Below are 19,313 nucleotides of genomic sequence, written 5' to 3'. Positions count from 1 at the left end.
TCCATGCCCAGCCACCACCAGCACCATACCTGGAGCCGTGGCCCCAGCACTGTGGCCCCTCGTGCCACTCTCCTGGCCTGAGAGGGGCTGGACTCCCCACGGGTACCTGGCCCCTGTGCTCGGGCTGGGCAACTTCTAAGAGGAGATTGTGGAGGGAGGGCCATGCCTCTTCCACCAGCGCCTTCCACGCCAGGCAGTTAGGGAGGCCATGTCACGCTCCCTGTGCAGCGTGCCCACCAGCCAGGGCTGGGATCAAAGACCTTGTTCTAACAGAGGCTCAGCTCCAAGCTGATGAATGTTCTGGAAGGGCCAGAACTGGGATGCTGTCTTAAGCGTCCACGGCCCAACTTCCCCTTTTACTCTCCCTGCCCCAGGGAGACCTGCCATAGCCCAGCACCCCTCCACGTAGCCTCCCAGGCCCTGGACTCTCCACCCCACCCTCCTCTTGCAGCAACTCAAAGCAGAGCCAGATCAGGCACTCGGCCAGATCAGAGGGGCTCCCCAGCCCTGACTCCTAAGCCTCTGCCTCCTCCCGGGCCTGAGCTCACATCCACGTGTTAACCTGGCCCAGATACAGGACCTCGGCTCTTACTCTGAACACTAGCCCAGCAGCCTGCGTCCCTGAGGCCGGCAGCACACACACTGCAGACGGAACGCATCCAGGCCCCCATGGCACTGTGTGAGAGAGGGAAGGGGCCCTGACCTGAGTGTGCTCCACACCCGTGCTCCCTGGTGCCTGAGGGACTGCGGGGGGCTCCTAGACGGACCCCCTCCCCCAGGGACAGGCAGCACTCCCTGGGTTTACCAAGCGCTCCTGTTAGGGCTCCCAGAGCTGGCCGACACAGAGATGGGGCCTTCCTGCCCTAGCCATCTGCTCAGGGGCTGCAGAGGCAGCACTAAAGAAGGTCCCCCTTACACACACACACACACACACACACACACACACACACACACACAGAGGAGCTCTGGGACTCCTGAGTCTCCCATTTAGGAGAGCAGGGCAGCTCTGTATTCAGGAACAGGTGGCCCTCAGGTCCCCTCCCGGGGTGGGGAACTAGGGGTCAGGTGTCAAGCCCGCCTTGCCTGTGGGTCTGGCCAAGCCGGTGGAGGTCCACGCACATACTGCCCTGAGCAGGGCCTGGGCTTCCGGAGCCTAAAGGCCCAGCAGGTGAGTTGTGCTGGGAGCTGTCAGTCCCAGGTGACAGCAAGATGCTTGTGTCTGCTGACTTCTGGCCAGAGCTTCTGATCTGGGCACCCTTCTTGGGAAGGAGAGCACCCTTTTTCTGTGAGTTCCCAGAGGGAAAGGGAGGTCAGCCAGGCCAGATGGGGAGGGAAAGCCACGGCCAGCTAAGATCCTTCCGCACAGAGAGGCAGCTGGGAGCGAGGCAGCCTGACATCTCCCATGCCAACCTGGCACTGCAGCCGGAGAACCACCCCAGCTCTCCGTTCCTGGCATCAGGGGCTGCCCAGTCCCCCAAACCAGCGGCACAGCTGCTGGGTGGGCTGCTCTCTCTCTTCCTGGTGGAGACGCTCGGGTGTCACAGCTGACCTGAGCACGGCCAGGTGAGGAAGGTGTAGGGGAGGGCGCCAGCCCACCCAACCCAGTGGTTCCACCGGTCCTGGGAGCCTAAGCGGCTTTTCTGCAGAGGCGGGGAGACTAAGGCTTAGACAACAGCGCGCAGGTGGGGCAGTATGTGTGTAGACTTGGGTCTGCTCCCAGGGCAAAGCAGAGTGAAAAACTCCTGCAGGACACCCTAGCCACCACAAGGGGGACTCGAGGGGCAGGTGCACAAGGTTCCTGGCTCTCCCGTGGCATAACAGGCCCTCAGTGGTTCACCAGCAATCACGCCCTTACACAGATTTTGAGGTACACAGAGTGGAGGAAACACATTCACGCATCCTGTTACGATCTCAGGAAGGCCGGGCATTGGCAGAGGCTTTAATCGGCCTCCTCCTGAAGCCGGGGAGCGCTCCCTCCTACCCTGGCCCTGCGCAGGCTGCTCTTTCTTCCTAGGGAGCAACACTCCTCTCATCTGGCCCTCAGCTTCCAGGCCTTCCACCAGAGGTCCACCAGAGGTCCATCCCTGGGTTCCACTCAAAACCTCATCCTCCCCCCAGCTGCCTCATTTCTACCCTGCTGAGAACAGCACCCTTTCGTCCACACAAATGGCTTACAGTCCCCTCTGTTTCCTCACACCCGCAGACCCCTGATCAGGCCCCCAGAGTGGCCCCCCAACCTTGGGGCCTCCTCTGAATTCTCCAAAAGTCCCAAGAGCCCTGCACTTTGCTCCCTTTGGACTCTCCCACTGCCCACCTGGGGTCCGTGCTCACTGGACCATCACACTCCACTCTCACTGAAAACCGTGTTTCTCTCTGGAGACAGAAGCAACCACAACCGGAAACACCCCTTCTATTTAACATCCGGTCAGCTCCTCCTGCACCAGGTGGAGTGACTCATGGCTACTGGTTTCTGGAAGCACCTGTGCCAGGGTTCTCTCACCTCTTGCACAAAGCCCCCTTGCCCAACCCCCGAGGCCCTCCCAGCACTGGTGAGCCTATGCCTCCTCCCTCGTCCCATCCACAGAGTTCTCTACAACAGAGAGGGGAGAGGGCTGCACCCTAAGAGGCCAGGGGGAGAGCACAGCCCACCTGACAGACACTCTGCAGAAGCGGCTCTCCCCCAGCACCCCGAGCACACCTGTGAGCTTCCCTCCTTCCACCCTCAGGGGCCGCACCTGTGTGAGTACCGTTTCCCGCAGCTGTGCTGGTGCCAGGGTGCCAGGGGCTCTGGGGCCCCAGCTTTCTGCAGGTTGTGCCAGGGCCCAGGGGTCATAGTCCCTGGGCAGCACTGGGCTTGCCGAGGGAAGCCGGGGTCTGCGAGCGGGGGTGCCAGAGCTCCCAGGCTCTGCCGCCGCCATCTCCAGCCTGAGGCTCAGCCCGGGATTAGGGCGGATTGCTCGGGGAGATTTCCCCCTTCCCTGGGGCCTGTGCCGCTCCTTCCCATCTGGGAGGAGACAAAGGGGTTCACCAATTGGGTAGACCAAGCTCTGACGAGGTGCTGCCCAGCCCGCCTTGCCCATCCCTGAGTCCAGCCATTGCCGCTGTGAATTCAGTGTACAGGAGGACATCCAGGTGCGACAGGAAGAAGCTCTAGTACAAGTGCACCTGCATCATTCGCCCTCCCAAATGGGTACTCTGCCTGTCCCCTCCCGGGGTGCAAGCCTAGAAATACCTCCCACCGTCATAGCCCCTCTGACAGAGGCACCGGCCCACCGGCTCCCTTCTTCAGCCTTCTAATGGAACTAGGCCTCCTGGCCAGGCTCCCAGGACTGAGGGCTCTCCAGTGCCCCAAGGGCTGGAGCCTCACAGCCAGCTCAGGGGGAGTCCTCTCCCTCTCCTACTGCTGCCCGGCCCACTGGTCTGAGGCACTGCCGCTCTCCAGGCACCCTCCCTCTGCGGTAACCAGACCGCAGCCTGCCTCGTCCCTCTGCCCCGAGAGCCTCCCCTGGAAATCCACTCTCTGCTGTGGACACCACTGCAGCTACTTCTGCGCAAGCTTCTGCTTCCCATTCCCTGCCCTACCCCCACCCCACCTCCTGCAGCACTGCCCTGGAAAAACACTCCAGATAAAACTGAACTGTGAACTCACAGCAGCCTCTTCCTCCTTGGCTTTCATCTTGACAGTCCCAGCAGGCAGTCCTGGGAGTGTCCAGCAGAGGGGGTCAGAGGCTCACAGTTGAGGAGAGCAAGCTGTGAGGAGGGTGGTGGGGAGGCCACCACGCTCAGGGCTCTCTCTGCTGAGTCTCTCTAAGGGCAGCTTCGCTGAACAGAGTCACTAGTCAAAGAAGACATGGATTCTGCACCCACCTGAGTCTGGTGAGGGACTCGGTTAAATACTGCGGGTCAACACGGATCATGCTGACGGGTGGCCCCAGTCTCAAGAAGGTGTGGGGAGATAAGACGGGCCCAGCACTATCTCTGAGGCCCAGAGCCAGGCCCTGCAGTCAGAATGCCAGGAGTAGGAGTGCCCACACCCGCGGCTTGTGGAAACCTCACAAATATTTGTGGCAGCGGGTGACTTGGGGTTTGTGAGAACAGGAGCCTAGCAAAAGCAACACACAGGCTTGTTTCTGGGGCCAGCTGACAGACACGTGGGGTCAGGGAGCACTTCCGGCAGCCCCTCTGTCTATCGAGATGATCTCCCTCGGTTTTCACTTGAGGCTTTGGCACTGGGCACTGGTCCTCTTACACTATGGTTATGTATACGTAGGTCTTGGGTCTTGCTGTCCCTAGGAGGGCGGGGACCAGATCTGAAATATGTCCCAACCCTTCCCTGTGCCTAGCATAAGACTGACCCTCCCTCAGCATCTGTGTCTGCAAAACGACTGCATGATCATCTCGCTGAGCTGCAGCGGGAGACAGTCCCGCTCTGCAGTGGCAACGAGGCAGCCAGGCCTCTCACTCTCACGACCGTGCCCCCACCCCCTCCTCTCTAGGTGCCACCAAGCTAGGGTTTGTGACCTTTCCTTACAACCCAGAAAAGAAAAGAGGGAGGAGGCAGTGGCAGCCGGAGACCAGGGTGGGAGGGGCTGAGGGAGCTGAGCCTGGGGCTCTCACGAGACCTCGGAGGTCTCACTCCCCAGGCTGCCTCGGATCCTAAAGGCTCAGAAGCACCCAAAGGAGCTTTCTACAAGGTCACACTGTACTGCCATAGTCGGCTAAGAGGAAAGGAACAAACAGGAACCCGGGGGACGCCTGCCAGGCAAGCCAGCAGGACAGATCCCTTTTCCTCTTGAGTCTGTCCTTGTCTCTGCGTGCAAGAAATGTCCCCAAGTCTGCTTCCTGCTCTGGGCGGCGGTGGGAGGGGGGACAGGAGCCCAAGGCCTTATGATGGGCAGGTGCTGCCAGCCCAGCGTCCGGGTCCCAATTCCAGACTTGCTACGGGACCTGGTCAAGTCAGCACAGGCTCCCATGCTCAGTGTCCACCACAGTGGGGAGGAGTACCTGAGGACTGGGGAGCTTGGGAAGCCCTGGCTGGGGGTGGGAGTGCAGCAGGAGGGCACGTCCTTTCCTGGGTGCTGGCCGGGACTTCTGGTGGCACAGCAGAGGGCAGGGAGTCAGAAGGCTGCTGTCAGTCCTCACCCTGTTACTCAGTAGCTATGCGGCCTCATACAAGCTGTTTCTCAACTGCAAGAGGAGGCGGCAGCACCTACAAAGCGGCGGCCTGAAGGAAGAGGCTTCAGGGAGTGAGACCACGGCATTAGGAGACGGGGGAGAGCGGGAAAGAGCTGAGCCCTGGCGACTCTTTCTGAAGCCCAGCCTTGGTTTGCTAGCTGCTTCCCGGCTGTAGCGAAGTTGAAATGGGAACGTGACAAGTCACAGGTTTCATTGAAATAGACGGCTGGTCTTGAGGCTTCCTTGCTACCTGTGTACGCATGCGCCCCCACCCACCCCAGCACTAAGGCTTCCTCACCACCTGGGTATGCATGCACTGCACCCCCCCACAACCCGCCCAAGCACAGTCATTTTAGAAGGTACCGGGAAGACTTTGCCTGCAACAGAAAAAGCCAGAGAAGTGGCTGCCCTAGGGAGCACAGTTGAGAGTGGGGCTGGTGGCCTCAGGAAAGGTGGCAGTGGGGGCAAGAGCCACAGGCTCTGAAAGGGCAGGTACCACAAAGCAGCCGTCCTTTGGCAAAGGGGAGGTGCTGCTTCGTGAGTGCCTTTACGTGTCCTTCCTGGTGAGTCCTAGCCGTGCCCTGGCTCCCCTCCCACCTGCTCTGCAACCCGGCAGAGATGCGGGCCCCCCTTGGCCGGGGCGGGCAGTCACTGCTGCTGCGCAGGCGCGGGCGGTGGGACAGCGGCAGGTGTCTCTGGCCTCGCTCTCTCCACTGTTGTCAGTTAGTCTGAGACCGGGGGTGACAGATGGGGCTTCTGCCGTCCTGGAGGGGCCCTGGCCGGAAGCCCGGGTCCTGCTCACGAGGCTGTCCTCTCCGCACGGCCAGCAGCTCCAGCCCACTCTTTCACTGGGTTCCCTCAATCCAGTTTTCTCCCCCTTCCCTTAATTCCCATGCCATACATCTTCTTTCTTCAATACTCTAAATATTAAATTTTTTATTGTCTCTTCCTTTGCTCCTTGTTATTGCTCTTCATTCCCCCACAACCCCCTCTCCTTTTTAAGTCTTCCTACTTACTTTTTTGTCTTAGGAAGAAAAAAAAAACCCCACGAACCACACATGCTGAAAGATGGGAAACCTGAGAAGTCATAGGCTTTAGGAGCAAAGACGAATGCTGAAAAGCAGCTAAATTTAGCAACTTAGAACACAAGGTGAGGCCTTAAAAAAAACTCGGGCTCCAAATGCGCTGTGAAGATCTCCATGCTACGGTCCTCTGGGAAAGGCCCGCGCTCTCCAAGGCTCACCTCCTGGACTCGGGGTCTGGGAGGCGGCCCTGACATTCACTTGTGGACACAGCCAGCAGGTGCATTTTCTGAGAAACTCATGTCACCAAGGAGCAAGCCCTGCCTCCCTCGGGGGAAGTGCGGGAGGAAGACTCCTCTTCTTTAAGGTGAGCTAGAGAACCAAGGTGGGCACGTTTCCTAGCAGCACGTGGACAGGCCCAGCCGAAGGCGCTGGAGAAGCACCCAGAGAGGCCCCGGCAGACAGGCCACGGGGCAGCACCACGTGCACACACCACGCCACCTTTCGGCTGCTCCCAGGAGGGAGGGGGCCATCTCTGCCACCCGCTGGTCCTTTGCCCATCTAAGCCAGCGACACCCCTGTCCGGGGAGTCCTCCTCGGGCACAGTCGTGAGCCAGATGCTGGGCAGTGGAGAGAATCACACAACTAGGTCACTTTTTTTAAAAATCGAAATTGGTGCCAGGCAGGTAGGAAGGAAGGATGATGCCAAGACTTGCACAGCCACCCTGTTTCCCTGGGGGCGGGGACGTGAGGACAGGTCCAAGAGAAAGTGATGCAGAGAGAAGCCCTATCTTCTTCTGGGGGAATTTTTAGGAAACGGCACACCCTGCACTCCACCCCAGTCGCCAGGAATAACTCAGAAGGGTTCCTCACTGACAGCAGAGGACCAAAACACAGAACCCGTGGGGCGTCCTCCAGTCTCACGGGCTCTGCCGTGGGCCGGCACGAGTGACCGCAGGAGAAGCATTTGGGGGAGCACTCTGCACGCTGCCCGAGCTCTCCCGGGAAGGCTCAAACGGACATGACCTGTCCGTCCGAGGGGCACGCCCACGACGCCGCTGAGCCCCCTCGGAGTCCTAGGACCCAGGTAATATTTGGGCGTGAAGCCGCCTGCCTTCTCAGGCAGGGCAGAAACCTTATATAATGAAGTTAACATTACAGAGCACTTGTCTTTCCGGGGCAGGGCTCGCCTTTCCAGCCGCCCCGGGCGGCCTCCTGCCACAGTATCACTTTGGATCCGAGTTAGCTTCTGCTGAGCGTGCTGAATTATTCACTAGCTATGGATGCTGGCCCAAACTCTGGGGTCCCAGTACTGGGGCATCTGGAGAGATAGAAAAGGATACAGTGCTTATTCCCCAAACCCAGACTTGGGCGTAGGTTGAAAAGGACAAAGGAGCAGGGGCACCTGAGTCAGCCTCCACAGAAGGTGGGAAACGGGCTGGGAGCACCACAAACAGTTACACCAGCTGCTCGCAACAGCCCAGCACCTGTTGCTGGAGAAAGAAGGGGGGTCGGAGGAGGCTACTGTTCTCAAAACTTCACTCCTTGCCTCTAAGGCCCCCACTGCAAAGCAGGGGAGCCCTTGTTCCCCAGGAGCCTAGAAGGAATGCAATAGGTGGTGTGCACTCACCACTGCCTCTATCTCAGGGCCCTCTGCCCCGAGGGATATAAATAGAGAAAGCCCAAACTGTGCCTTTGAAAAGAAAGAAGAGGCAGAAGCAAGGATCAGGTTCGTGATACTGTATTTCCATTGCCTCATCTGGCACCGGAGGGAGCGAGGCTCACGTTTCACGACTCAGGGATGTGCAGGATCGGGGAGGAATGTGCCTGGTAGCTGGGGACACCAGTGCCAGCTCCCGTGACCCGTGCCCACAGCGCCAGCGCCGGCTCCTTGCCGTCTGGAACCAGATGACAGAGCTCCTCTTGCTGTCGTCTGCTATCAGCTCTGGCATGGGGGCTGACACCTGAGCCTTCAGCGCAGTTTCCCCCGGGCAGCGCTGGGGCGTGCTTGTCCGAGGGGGCCCAGGCTGAGGCTGAGGCTGACGACCTGAGGGAGAAGTCTGGGGATCCGACTGGTGTCTCCCACCTGTGTCTGAGGGGCATCATCTCAGCCCCCAGGGGCTGCCAAGAGCCACAGGGTCTCCCTCAGGGTTTGGGCCTGAGCTCAGAGACAAGTAGGTTGAGAATGCAGGACATCAGGTCTCAGCCAGGTAATTTGGATGTTATCTAACTGTACCCGGGGAATTCTGTACTATCAGCAGCCAGCGCTCATCTGGAGAGCACTGGGAACTTTCTATCTAGAAAGAAAGTCATGGCCCTGCCTGGTGTGGCTCAGTGGATTAAGTGCTGACCTGCAAACCAAAGGGTCGCTGATTCCATTCCCACTCAAGGCACACGCCTGGGTTGTGGGCCAGGTTCCCAGTTGGGGGCGCACTAGAGACAACCACACACTGGTATTTCTCTCCCTCTCTTTCTCCCGCACTTCCCTTCTCTCTGAAAATAAATAAAATCTTTAAAAAACAACAACAATTAAAAAAACAACAAAGAAAGGCATGGATGTCGGTGGGAAAAAGATGAATAAAGGCTAACGCCAGAGGCCAGGTACCTGCTGGGCAACTAACTGAGCCCACGATCCTGTTCCAGAAGTCAGCAGGAAGCTGCTGCTTATGCTCTCTGGTGTCAGAGCTTTAGGCAAGGGGTAGAGTCCTCATTTTCTGGCCCCTCTCCTGATTGGGCAGGACTCCTAAAAGGCAAGAGCCTTCACCTGAATCTGTGCAATTCAAATCATACTAAAGGGAGAACCTTTTTTAAAAACTAAAGTGTAGCTGACATACAATGTCGTATGAGTTTCAGGTGTATAACATGATGATTCAATATTTATATGCCTTACAAGCGATCACCACAGTGTACCCGTTTGCCACCCTGCAAAGTTATCATGACCTTGTGGACTGCACTCCCTGGGCTGCACATTACTTGGCTTGCCAGGTACCCTGAGACAGGCTGCTATGGTGGGGCCTTCAGCACCCTGGGAAACAGGGGCTTTTAATCACCAGGGCAGGAAGGAAGAGTTCACGGCAAATCACAGAGCTGCCCTGCCTTGGCCTGGGAGGCTCTTCTGAGGCCACTGGGCTGGCTGACTCTGGCCCCGCTCCGCCTGAGGAACCTTTCCCCGCAGGGAGGAAGAGAGACGGGAAGACAAGCTGAGATGCGTGGAGCAGGGAGGAGAGAAGGCAGCTGTGCTTCCCAGCAACTGGGTGTGAGTTCAGGCTGGCAGACTCGAGCAGGCACAGGAGTGAGGGACTGTGAACGGGGCGGCACACATGGCTCCGGGGGTGTGTGCACTTGGCGGGCAGGCCGAGGCGCCCCTGGCCTCCCCCGCTGCCTTAGGGACATGGTTGGAAACCTCTCCTGACACTGAACCAGCAGGCTCCCAGACATAAATAAACCAGAGACCCTGGCGCCTGCCAAGGTCTGTCTTCCAGGAGACAGCGTAGGGCAGAGGGCAGCCCCTCCCGGGCCAGCCCCTCGGAGAACACAGGGGAGCTTATTTGTGCCAGGGCAGAGGAGAAATCTTGTTGTGGGATAAATCTGGGGGAGGAGTGTCACAGGCTTCCAGAGTTTGCTCTGGTTTACACGATAAGCTGAACGCCACAGTTTTCCCCACCTGGGGCCTGGAGATAACAACTCCACGAGGCCACAGGGACGTGTCCAGTCATGACCTCATCTCTCCGCCTCCTCACTGCTAGCACCTGGTCCTCTCTCCCACCCTGCCAGCCCTCAGAACTCTGGGGCAGCAGGCTGTCCTGTGAGGAACAGCCCTCCTGCCACTGGGCCCCTCCATGCTGGTCTCCTGAGGCTGCTGGCTCCCACCCCACCCTGCTCCTCATCCTCAGAGGGGACCAAGGACCCTGCATAGCAGGGGAGGGCAAGCAAGGCAAAGTCAGGGGCTCCTCAGCAGAGCGAGCTGTACACCCAGCACCTCTGTGCAATCCCTCTTCTCGAGGCACACCTCACACAGCCCAGAGCGGGCGGGAGGAGCGTGGTGACAGCTGGGGAGAGGTTTTGAACTGGGCTGAGAGGGAAGCCCTGAGCAAGCCAGACTGGGAAGGGGCAGGAGGAAAGGGACACAGGCCACCGACCCACTCCCAGGTAATAAAGGCAGGACAGAAGAGTCACTCAGTTTTCCCGAGGCCTCTTCTTCTAGGAAGAGCTGCTCAGCAAAAAAACAAAACAAAAAAAAGAGGGTGGGAATCATCTGCTGAAGAACCAGAGGGCCCACATCCACCGTCACTGCACATGTTACCGAGCTTCCTGCTACAGCCTCCAGCTTTCCCGGCAGTTAGGGCCACACGCTGATGGGGAGCCCCAAAGTCACGTTGCCTGCCTTCTCTCTTCACCTGCCAGTGCCCCAGTGTGCCAACAAACGATGACGTTTTTTTTTAAGAAATATATTCTTATTTTTTAAGATTTTATTTATTTATTTTTAGAGAGGGAAGGGGGGGAGAAAGAGAGAGAGAGAGAAACATCAATGTGCGGTTGCTGGGGGCCGTGGCCTGCAACCCAGGCATGTGCCCTGACTGGGAATCGAACCTGCAATGCTTTGGTCGGCAGCCTGTGCTCAATCCACTGAGCTATGCCAGCCAGGGACGATGACATTTTTTTTCCACTTTACAGGTATAAGACAGAGTAGTTATCTTGCCCAGTGTCACATAAATAACAGAAAGCAGAATAGTGAGGCTAAGATGACAACTTTTTTTGCTTTACCAGGAAGTCGTTTAAGGTGCAACCTCTAAGACAGCTACCTGGGTTTGGAGGGAAGATATGACCAACAGACTCCACCACTGAGGCTGAACTGCTGCTGGAACTCAGGGCTGCTGCCTGGCCCTCTGGGGCACCCCAGCTCTTCTCAAGCTCCAGGTCCCCTACTTTCTTAGGCTGGAGGCAGGGTAAGTCTTTCCAGGACAGTTCAGGAACTTTAGCTGCCTCCGGGGTGTGTTGGTGACCCCAGCCCCCCTCCCCCACAGGGCTCTGGTCCGAAAGCCAGCTGGTACATTCTAAACAATGACAAGGGGTGTGTGTGGTGGGGGAGGCTCATGAATTAAAAATAGATGCTAGTAGTCATCAGGGAGCTTGCGGAGAGCATGTGGGGCTGTGTTTACTAGAGAGAGAAGAATACCTTCTATTCATGCCCAGGGACCAGGGTGGAACCACCACAGCCTCTCACACCACCCCATGGCCTCTGGGTCTGGGGAAGTCAGCTGACAGAGCAGGCCCCTTCCCTGACCTGAAGTAGCCCCCTCCTCAGGACCCCCAGGGCCACACCTGTCCCTGGGAGGACAGCCCCCCGTTCAGAAAGCTGTGTAACTGAAGGGAAATGGCGGCCAAGAGATCAAGCCACCCTCCCTGGGCCGAGGCAAACCTGCTCCCTGTGGATCTTGCATAAATCGGTCTCTAGTGGTTTTGGCAACTTCAGACCTCAGTTTGGTCCCGTGGACACACTAGAAACATGGGATCTAGTTTTCTCTCTGCCATGGACCGGCTGGGTGCCTTCAGACAGGCAGCCTCTTGATTCCTCCAAGCCTCAGTCTGTGCATCTGTGAAATGGAGGTCACACTACCTGCTCTGGCACCTCACAGAGATGTTATCAGGATTAACCAGGCAGCCATGACTCGTGTGGCTCAGGGAGCCGGGCATCATCTGGTCGCCGGTGTGATTCCCAGTCAGGGCACATGCCTGGGTTGCGGGCCAGGTCCCACACTGGGGCCTGCGAGAAGTATCAAATAGACATTTCTCCAGCATATGGATGTTTCTCTCCTGACCTTCCCCTCTCTCTAAAAGTAAATAAATAAAACCTTTGAGAAAAAAAAAAAGATGAACCAGGCAGCGCACTTGACCAAGCTTGGGAAGGGGAAGGTTCTAAATAAGGATAGAAAACAATCACAGGAGCTCCATCTCCCGTCGCCACCCCGAGCCCAGGGAGACGCCCCCCGTCAGCCAGCCATGTCTCTGGGCCTGGTCTTGACTGGCAGCAGGAAGAAACCCTGCCTGCCCTCTGGATACCTCCAGGGCAGCGCCAAGGCCAAATGTCAGCCACAGAAAAGCCTCCGCAGGAGCTCCGCAGCTGCCCGCCCCACCCCGGCCCCGGCATTCCCAGTGGGCAAACATCTACAACCCTTCCCAGCTTTCCGGGGTACCCACTGCCCACCAGTTCCGTCTGCTCCCATGACGGAGACGACAAGGCTCACCTTCTCTCTCTTTGTAAAGTAACTGTAGTGCCAGAGACCTCCACTTAGCAGGACTATTCTATTCTGATCTTTTACAGTATTCGCTGACTCAGCAGTGAGGGCTGGGCGGGGTGGGGGGGGCGCCTCAGAACGGGGGCCTGTAGAGGGTCGAGGGCTGTGCCGGCCCCTGGGAGTCTCCATCCACAGGGCCATGTGGCCACGTTACCCTTCTGGGGATACACCCAGATCTCACTCTTGGAACGGACTTCTTCACAGTTGAAACTCTGCTTGCAAATGGTCCAGCACCATCATTTTAAATACTGTCTCCATACTCACAACTCCCAAATGTACGCCTCTAGACTGGATCTCTCCCCAAGACTCCAAAGTCATTCATCTGACTGCTTAGCATTTCCACGTGAGTGTTTAATAGCCACCTCAAATGGAACATGTCTCATACCTGCTCCTATTTCTATCCCCACAGCACTTGCCAAATAAATATCTGTTCCACTTGCTCTTTTCCCCCAACTCAGTTAATGGCAATTTTTCTTCTTTGCAGCTGCCAGGCCAAAAACATGTATACCATCTTTGCCTGTTCCCCATCATGCCCCACATCTGTCAGAAGTGGAGGTAGCTCGGTCTCTGAAGCAAATCCAGGATGCAGCCGCTTCCCGTTACCTCCAGCACTCCCACCTGCTGCAAACTGCCGCCACCCCGCCCCTGGCACATGCCAACCGCTTTCCAGCTGGACTCCATGCTCACCCCCCCACACCCCACCCCACCCCGCTCACAGCTGGTTCTCCCGCAGCAGCCATAGAGATCTCTTAAAAGGGGTCACTCATCTGCATAAAACCTTCGAAGGACCTCCTGTCTCACTTGAGAGAAAAACCAAAAGCCCTTTTCCTGGCCTACCAGGCCCTATAAGTGATCTGCAGCCCTCCCTGTCTGCCACCCAAACCCAAACTGCCTCAGCCCACTGTCACTGGCCTCTCTCCTCCCCAGACTAGCTACACAGGCTGCCTCCCCTTCCACCATCTCCTCAATGCCCCAAACTGGTTTCTTGCTGGTTACCAGTGACCCCCTCCCCTCGCCTGAGACTACCCATCTGCATTTCCAAACCCCAATCTGACCCGTTGCCCCTGCCACGTTTCACTCTGTTAACTACTTCCTCCTCCTCCAAATTCGCCTCTTGCTTCCTCAACCACTCTCCAGGTTAATTAACTTCTGCATGTGGCTGCCCTGTCCCTTATATGTCAGATCTGTCCTTGGTCTCCTTCTCACTCAACACATGCCCTTCCAGGGTCTCATCCACACCCATCATTTCGAGTTCAGTGCTGACTTGCAGGTGCTGGCTGCAGCCCAGACCTCACCCCATGAACCCGACGGCCGGCTGGTGCTCTGTAGTCGATCGATAGCAAAACTGAGTTCCTCCCTTTCCTCATCAACGCGCCCCTTCCCCATGTTTCCTCAGCTGGAGAACGCGGTCCCTAGCCCTGCACTCATCCTCCACTCTTTCCCTCCCTCCCTCTGCCACACCCCCTTCCCAACGCGCACTATAGATTCTAACCGCCCAATGTCTCCCGAGTTTGTCTCCTCCTCTCCACGTCTCACTGGCCATAGCCTGTCAGTGCCCCGAAGTGAGGGACACCCCAGCCACCGTAAACTCCCAGCAGCCCCCGGCACCAGAGCTTACGTGCTTTGGTACGTGCTGCACCATCCAGCCCCGGTGCCCTCTGCTCAGCTCTCCCCCAGCTACATTATACTCCTTCAAGGTTCAGCTGCATGGCTTCCTCCAGAAGTTCTCTGCTAACGTCCCCCCACCCCCATTTCCCTGCAGCTCCCACAGCCTCTCTCACGGCCTCATCGCCCCATTTGGTCCTCTCGCCCCGCGGTCTCCCCTCTATTCAGTGAGCTCCACGAGGACAGCACCTCTGGCTTGTCCATTCTTACAGAGGGTAACAACTGTTTGATAAATACTTGTTACATGAATAAAAGAATGAATACAGAAATTCAGGAAGTACCAAATTAGATTTTCTCCTTACCAAACAATACTTCATGGATTCCTCCCCTATCTTCTTTGGTTGGTAATAATTGTAAAAATGATACTGTACCAGATTCCATTCCAAGTATTTTATACATATGAACCCATTCACCAGTAATCCTACAACCAGGCTATTACTAGTACCCCATTTGCAATTGAGGAAACTGAGGCACAAAGAGGTTGAGTGACTAATGCAGCTGCTACGTGGCTGAACCAGGACTGTGCTCTTAACCAGCACACCGACTGCCTCTCAACAGCATGTTTAAGGAAGGCAAGCCAAAAATTAATACCAGCCTGAACAAAATACAGTTGTGAAAGAAACAGAAATTAGTCCTTTGGATCATCTCTTGCTTTGGGCTTAGCCTACCTCTGACTCCTTCAACCAGGCAGACAGTTCTGCAGGCAGCAGGGTGCCCACACCCACTAGGCAGGGCCCTCAGCTCAGCTCTCCAGGTCCAGGAGCCACCCCCAGCCCTGAGTTGGCACTTGCCTCTGAGTAGCCACCCACCTGGAGGCCCTGCTCTCGCCCCACCTCACCTTGTCCCCGATGCCCTCAGTCTCCTCGGCCAAGAGGTACACGTTGCCACCATCGGCCAGCAGCAGGGCTGTGTCGGTGGTAGAAGAGGAACGGGGCCGACACTGGTGCTGGTGCAGGATGGCGGCCAGGCTGCTGTCCTGGGGGGCCTTGCGCAGCAGGTGGGGGCTGCCACGCTGGGGCTCCAGGGAGCTGCTCTTGGCACGCCGGCTGCCGCCCCCGCTGCTGCCCCCACTGCTGCTGTGCAAGCTGGCGCCCCGCTTGATGGAGGGCCGGGAGCGGATCTGCTGCAGCACGCGGTTGAAGGCGGTGGGCCGGGCGGGCAGGTCGTGCAGGGACATGGCATAGGAGACCCGGTGCATCTCGGGGGACCGCTCCTTCTCGTCTGGGGAGTCATGGTCAGACACACCCTGCTGCTGTTGCTGCTGCTGCTGGGAATCCTGAGACGTCTGATGCTCCCTCTCTCGTGACCGGCGGCGGCTGTGGAACAGGTGCTTCAGACCGTGGCCAAACATGGAGCCCTCTGAGAGCTGCTGGATTTTCTTAAGAGGGAGAGACAAAGAACTCTGGTGAGTGGAAAGCTCCTGAATGCCCAGGTGATGGGGACAGAAGAGAGGCTTCCGTTCTTGGGTGACCAGTGTTGCTACTATGGCTGTCTGAATCTGAAAGACCCTACAAATGGCACATCACACCTAAAAGAGCACATCTTGCAGAAAGGTGGCAACCCAGACCTGCTCCTTTCATTCCAAAGAAATGCACCCTGTGGCTCCCCACAGGACACTCCCAGTCCACACATGGGTTCAGGGCTACTGATCATGGGATTCTTGTGGCTAGTCTGGGGCTCAGAGGCACATGCACCAGCATTTGGCTCGTGAGGCTGTATCTCTCCAGCCTGATTCTCCCCCCACCTCCAGTTCTTCCCTCATTCTGAGTAGGTCCTCCTTCAAGCTGCACGTACTCCTCTAGACCAGTGGTCCCCAACTTTTTAGGCACCAGGGATCGATTTTGTGGAAGACAATTTTTCCACAGACTGGGGGCGGAGGGGAGGGTGGGCAGGGATGGCTTTATAGCCTGCCACCAGATGCAGCTTAATTCTCACTTGTCACTCACTGATAGGGTTTTGATATGAGTCTGAGAGCAACTGATTTATTATGGTCTCCGGGCAGTCAAACCTCTCTGCTAATGATAGTCTGTGTTTGCAGCTGCTCCCCAGGGCTAGTGTCACCGCCTCAGCTCCACCTCAGATCATCAGGCACTAGATTGCAACCTGGGTCCCTCACATGCGCAGTTCACAGTAGGGTCTGTGCTCCCATGAGAATGCAATGCTGGCGCTGTTCTGACAGGAGGCAGAGCATAGACAGTAATATGAGCAATGGGGAGTGGTTGTAAATATAGATGACACTTCTCTGGCCCACCGCTCACCTCCTGCTGTGCGGCCTGGTTCCTAACAGGCCACGGACCAGTACTGGGCTGGGAACCCCTGCTCTAGACCACCAGGCATCCATTTCCAAAGAGGCCTCATTGCCACACTGTGGGAAACCCAGAATCATACAACCAGGCTACACTGTCATAGCAGACACCGCTGATTACCTGCTCAATGTCTTTCCCAATTTCTTTCTTAACCAAACTGAATGGCCTTCATGTAACTTGCTAAAAATTCTTGCTTCATCAGACTCCCTTGCAGCTAGGAGTTGCCACATGACACAGTTTTGACCAAAGAAAAACAAGGGGAGAATTTCTGTAAAGACTTGTTTTCCTGCCCTGACTGGTGTAGCTCAGTGGATTGAGTACGGGCTGAGAACCAAAGTGTTGCAGGTTCGATTCCCAGTCAGGGCACATGCCTGGGTTGTAGGCCATGATCCCCAGCAACCGCACATTAATGTTTCTCTCTCTCTCTCTCCCTCCCTCCCTTCCCTCTCTAAAAATAAATAAGTAAAATCTTAAAAAAAAAAAAAAAAAAAAAAAGGATTTGCTTTCCTGACAGAGGCCTTGGCCCTTCCCACTGCTTCCCAACCGGAGTGTGGAGGAAATGCCTGGATGTGTAACAGCCATCCTGCCATGGGATAACTGGCATGATATGAAGGCATGTGTGTGCACACACGTGCCCATGCACACACACATGAACACACATGTATTCGTGTGTAGAGCCCCAAAGGACAGGATGCCTGGGAACTTGGTGGCCCCACAGTGCCACCAAACCAGTTGTAAATGCCTATCCTGGATTCTCGCTGCGTGAAATAAATAAACTTCCCTTGGTGTATAGAACCCTAGCACAATTTTCTGCTACTGGGAGCCGCTCTCATTCCTGATATGGTTGGCAATAAAATAAACCTCACTGGAGCTCCCAAGTCAGTGAATGCATCCACACTGAGCACCCCAGTTCCTTTGGGACAGAAGCTCCTCCACTTGGGACCCTCCAGACCGCACTCTATGTACCTCTTCATCTGGCTGCTCATCTCTGTCCTTTCTAACAAAGTGTTAAACGTAACAAGTAAATAAACTCCTAGGGGCATACCTTTAGTGTACTCAGTAATGTGACCACTCCTTTAGCACACATATCAAAACCCGCTGTCCGAATGAATGTCCTTCCCCTCAGACTGAAATAAACCAAAGTGGCCCTGGGGCCCCGCGCTGCCAGGCCTCAGCCTGCCCTCTCGGCTCTGCGGCTGGGACTCCCCAGCTGCTCCCCAGGCAGGGCTGCTCAGAGAGGCAGCTGGACCACTTGGCCAGGGCAAGGCAACGTGTGCTGTAATTCCAGAAAGCTGCTTCTGTCGGGAGCTGACTCATCTGGCCAGGCCGAGCCCTCAGCAGAGCTTCAGGGCCACGGGAGGAGGGCTGGGACGCGAGGACTGGGTGAGAGCCCCCAGTCTGTGACTCCTAAGGGAAACTCTGAGCCTGGTCATTGGGGCTCCGTGAGCCACATCTGTGAGGAACAGCCCCTAATCGCACGAGGCCGCCTCTGTCACTTTAAAAAACATTCTGAAGACTTGTACTCACTATATTTTCTTTTTTTCTGGAACCAAACTTACAGAGCAGAAAACTGAGATCATGTAGAAACCGTCCTTAGATCTTCTGCGTTAGCTGACCCTCATTCTGAGACCCTCTCTCTTTTGTTGAGTATGCACTCACGCGTGGCCAGCAGTAACTACACTATCACGTTATTTGTGCACAAGTTTCAAATGTTCATCTTTCACTTGTTGAGTCTCACCACACTCCTCCCAGTGGGTGGGCCCTCGTGTCACCCATTTTACAGACGAGAGAAGTTACACCATCACAACTCACCAGAAACAAAGGGTTCCCAGTCTTTGATGTGCTTTTTCTCCTGCGTTATCTTACTTGATCTTTCCAGAAACCAACAAAAGCAACAACAGTAACATTTCCATTTTTAGATGAGTAAATTAAGGCTACCACCTCTCCTTCTCAGGCATTTAATTCTGGGGCTGCCCAGTGCCAGGTTTTCCCTCAGTCGTCACCATCCCCCAGGGCCAGCCCGCAGGACCGGCGTCTGCTCTGGGTATAGCTGGGACGCCCAAGGCAGACCGGGCTGGGAGCACAGTCATCAGGGGCTGGGAAGGGCCAGATTCGCCGTCTCCGGACCGGGCATGAGCCAAGACACCTCTCTCCAGTATCGTGGATGGGGCCAGCTGGCTGTGGCATTTGTCCAGCTGCTTCGCCAAATGGTCACATTACGTATTACGAATTCTCTTTCTAGCATTCTTTTTTTTTTTTTTAAGATTTTATTTATTTATTTTTAGAGAGGGAAGGGAGGGAGACAGAGAGAGAGAGACAAACATCAATGTGTGGTTGCTGGGGGTTATGGCCTGCAACCCTGGCTGGGAATCGAACCTGCAACACTTTGGTTCGCAGGCCGCGCTCTATGGCAGGCCGCTCCACTGAGCTATGCCAGCCAGGACCCCTAGCATTCTATTCCAGGTCTCATTCTCCTCTCCCCACCACTCCTAACCCAGCTTCTCTAACACCGGGAGCAAGCGTCTATACCCACTCAGATGAAAAGAGTTCCCTTCAAAAGACCTCACCAGAGATCCTGGCGCCAGGCGGCATCTCCGCTGCTCAGCCCCAGGAAATGGGCAGAGGTGTTACGGGCAGCCGCCGCCACTGTCTGCCATATTGCCTGGGATCCTAAAATCCTTGGTCAATTTACGTTTAATGTTATACAACAGCATTTTTCAAAGTCCTTTCCAATGTATGCTGTCATCCCAACCTGATGCCAGCCTACCCTCAGGAAGGAGGCTGTAACAGATACAGTGGCGGTGTCTCCATTTTGCAGATGAAGAAACTGAGGCCAGCACAGTTACGTG

The 19,313-nt window shown here is 56.3% G+C and overlaps 1 protein-coding gene across 4 annotated transcripts in view; it reads right to left on the bottom strand.

The window, feature by feature from the left end:
* The window catches only part of TMCC2 (transmembrane and coiled-coil domain family 2), a 35,578-nt gene that overhangs the window by 8,039 nt on the left and 8,226 nt on the right, over positions 1-19,313 (bottom strand). For 2 of the 4 annotated variants that reach the window (XM_028530809.2, XM_028530810.2), the window contains exon 2: positions 14,997-15,536. In XM_028530809.2, the coding sequence (XP_028386610.1) occupies positions 14,997-15,536 (540 nt within the window). Of the gene's footprint in view, positions 1-2,735; positions 2,960-3,649; positions 3,930-14,996; positions 15,537-19,313 lie in introns of those variants that run through there. The other 2 variants (XM_028530813.2, XM_028530812.2) reach the window with 2 other exon arrangements.

Source organism: Phyllostomus discolor, chromosome 14 (genome assembly GCF_004126475.2).
Source record: "Phyllostomus discolor isolate MPI-MPIP mPhyDis1 chromosome 14, mPhyDis1.pri.v3, whole genome shotgun sequence".
Lineage (NCBI taxonomy): Eukaryota > Metazoa > Chordata > Mammalia > Chiroptera > Phyllostomidae > Phyllostomus > Phyllostomus discolor.
The sequence above is the reverse complement of the archived record's forward strand: the minus strand, read 5'-3'. Positions and strand labels throughout refer to the sequence as shown.